We start from the raw sequence: 1,863 nt of genomic DNA, 5'->3' as shown, positions 1-1,863 counted from the left end.
CACACACACACACACACACACACACTAGCAGGAAAGTGTACCACCTGGTCACCATGGCAACTAGTCAGCCCTGTACTGTACTCCGATGATAATGGGTTGAATTTTGATTTAGTTATTGTGTAGAGGGTTTGGTCCACGAGCATATACCTGCAGAATATATGAGATAGATTCAGATTTTACAATGGCTTTTTTACTTGAATGCTATATATAAAAGTTAATTATTAGTTATTAGTGTTATTATTAGTGTTTTAAAAGAATAACATTAAGTAAGTGTTCGAGCACAGCAAAGGTAATCTTAAAAAAGAAAGTCATTGAAAAGCAATGCTGTGCAATTTATATTGTATCTCTGAATGCGTTCCAGGTGTTTGAGTTTCTCATTCGTCTGCACTCGGTGGAGGCTGCACAGGAAGAGGAAGTGTATCCATACATTCGAACTCTTTTGCACTTCGACACTCGAGAGTTCCTCAACGTCCTGGCGCTGGTGTGCATCAGCTAATCCATAAATCAATATGTATTACTAAAATCATCAGTGCTCTACTAATTATACATGTAGAGTGTAGTATGTCTGCCCTTTAATCAGATCTGAATATTAATATCTCCTTGCATCACAGACATTTGAGGACTTCAAGAATGACAAACAGGCTCTGGAGTATCAGCAAAGGATTGTGGACATTTTACTGAAGGTGACAGAAACATATTTCTCACTGTCTTTTGCCTACAAATCTCATACACACACGCACACACTTACATACGAATGCTCACCCAGCTTTCCCTCCATCTGTGTAAAAAACATTTGGCTCTGAAATGATTCTTCACTCTGTCACTGGAATGTAAATCATGCGAATGGGATAATTTTATCTGCTGGAGAACCGGCTCAGTCCTGCAGTCTTCCTCCCCCTCCTCATCACAGCTCATTCAAGAGCCTTCAGCAGCTCAAATCAACATCCGCACACTCTCCCTTTCTCTCCATCTGTAATCATTTGTTCGTTCATAAAAAAACAGAGAGCACTACCTTGGCCCCCATGGTATCCCACATAACTCCACCGAATATCCAGCAGAAATAAAATGCTTATCATTCAGAAAATTAAACACGTTTTACCATATTTGAATCCATTTCACAGAATTCAACAATCACAAATGTAGAAAATGCAAAAAAGCCCCGGCTTAGATAAATTTTCCGTAAAGTTCCAAAATCGCTTGATCTTAGAAAGCCTGGTTCAATGTTTGTGAGGTAAGATAATGTCACAAACAATAGTCTAACTACTATAAAAAAAGGGGTAGGATTTACTTGATAAAAGCTAGGAAAAGCATGTTTTCAAGTAAAGGAATACACTCAATTCTTAAATTTACTTTTTGTATGTAAAATGTTCTTAAGTAACGCTAAAATACTAGAATTTTAATGCTAATGCTTATCTTTTTTTTTTTAAATGTAAATATTATTGTTCATGAGTAATGCTTACTTTTAAGTATTTTTAAGTATATGTAAATAGTAGTTATAAGTATCGAGTGTGCACAATGAACATTATCAATAAGTCAATAATTAGAACCTGCACCACAACTTTAGAAACTCAAATATTCACTACAGATGTTACTGAATCGCCTTATAATTGAATATTGCACCACTTATATCTATTGAGAATCTCAATCCTTAAGTAAAATGTCCTAAATCACAGAAGAATTACTTTCGTTGGACATTTTTCACTCTGTATATATACAGACACTAACAAATTCCCTGTGTGTGCGCACTTTTCAGGTTATGGTGGACAATTCTGACTTCACCCCGTCTCAGGTCGGCTGTCTTTTCACCTTCCTGGCACGACAACTTGCCAAACCTGATAATACCCTTTTTGTTAACCGGAAGCT

General features: G+C 36.6%; 1 protein-coding gene across 1 annotated transcript in view; it reads left to right on the top strand.

The window, feature by feature from the left end:
• LOC107577641 (vacuolar protein sorting-associated protein 8 homolog) overlaps window positions 1-1,863 on the top strand; it is a gene marked incomplete at its 5' end in the record, with an annotated part of 7,050 nt that overhangs the window by 2,965 nt on the left and 2,222 nt on the right. Inside the window, 3 exons of the mRNA XM_016263694.1 lie at window positions 362-481; window positions 612-683; window positions 1,754-1,863. The exon at window positions 1,754-1,863 is cut by the window's right edge and continues 1 nt beyond it. Of these exons, the coding sequence (XP_016119180.1) occupies window positions 362-481; window positions 612-683; window positions 1,754-1,863 (302 nt within the window). The remainder of the gene's footprint in view (window positions 1-361; window positions 482-611; window positions 684-1,753) is intronic.

The sequence above is a fragment of the Sinocyclocheilus grahami genome, unplaced genomic scaffold, assembly GCF_001515645.1.
Source record: "Sinocyclocheilus grahami isolate Dianchi unplaced genomic scaffold, SAMN03320097.WGS_v1.1 scaffold6721.1, whole genome shotgun sequence".
In the NCBI taxonomy this organism is placed as follows: domain Eukaryota; kingdom Metazoa; phylum Chordata; class Actinopteri; order Cypriniformes; family Cyprinidae; genus Sinocyclocheilus; species Sinocyclocheilus grahami.
The sequence above is the reverse complement of the archived record's forward strand: the minus strand, read 5'-3'. Positions and strand labels throughout refer to the sequence as shown.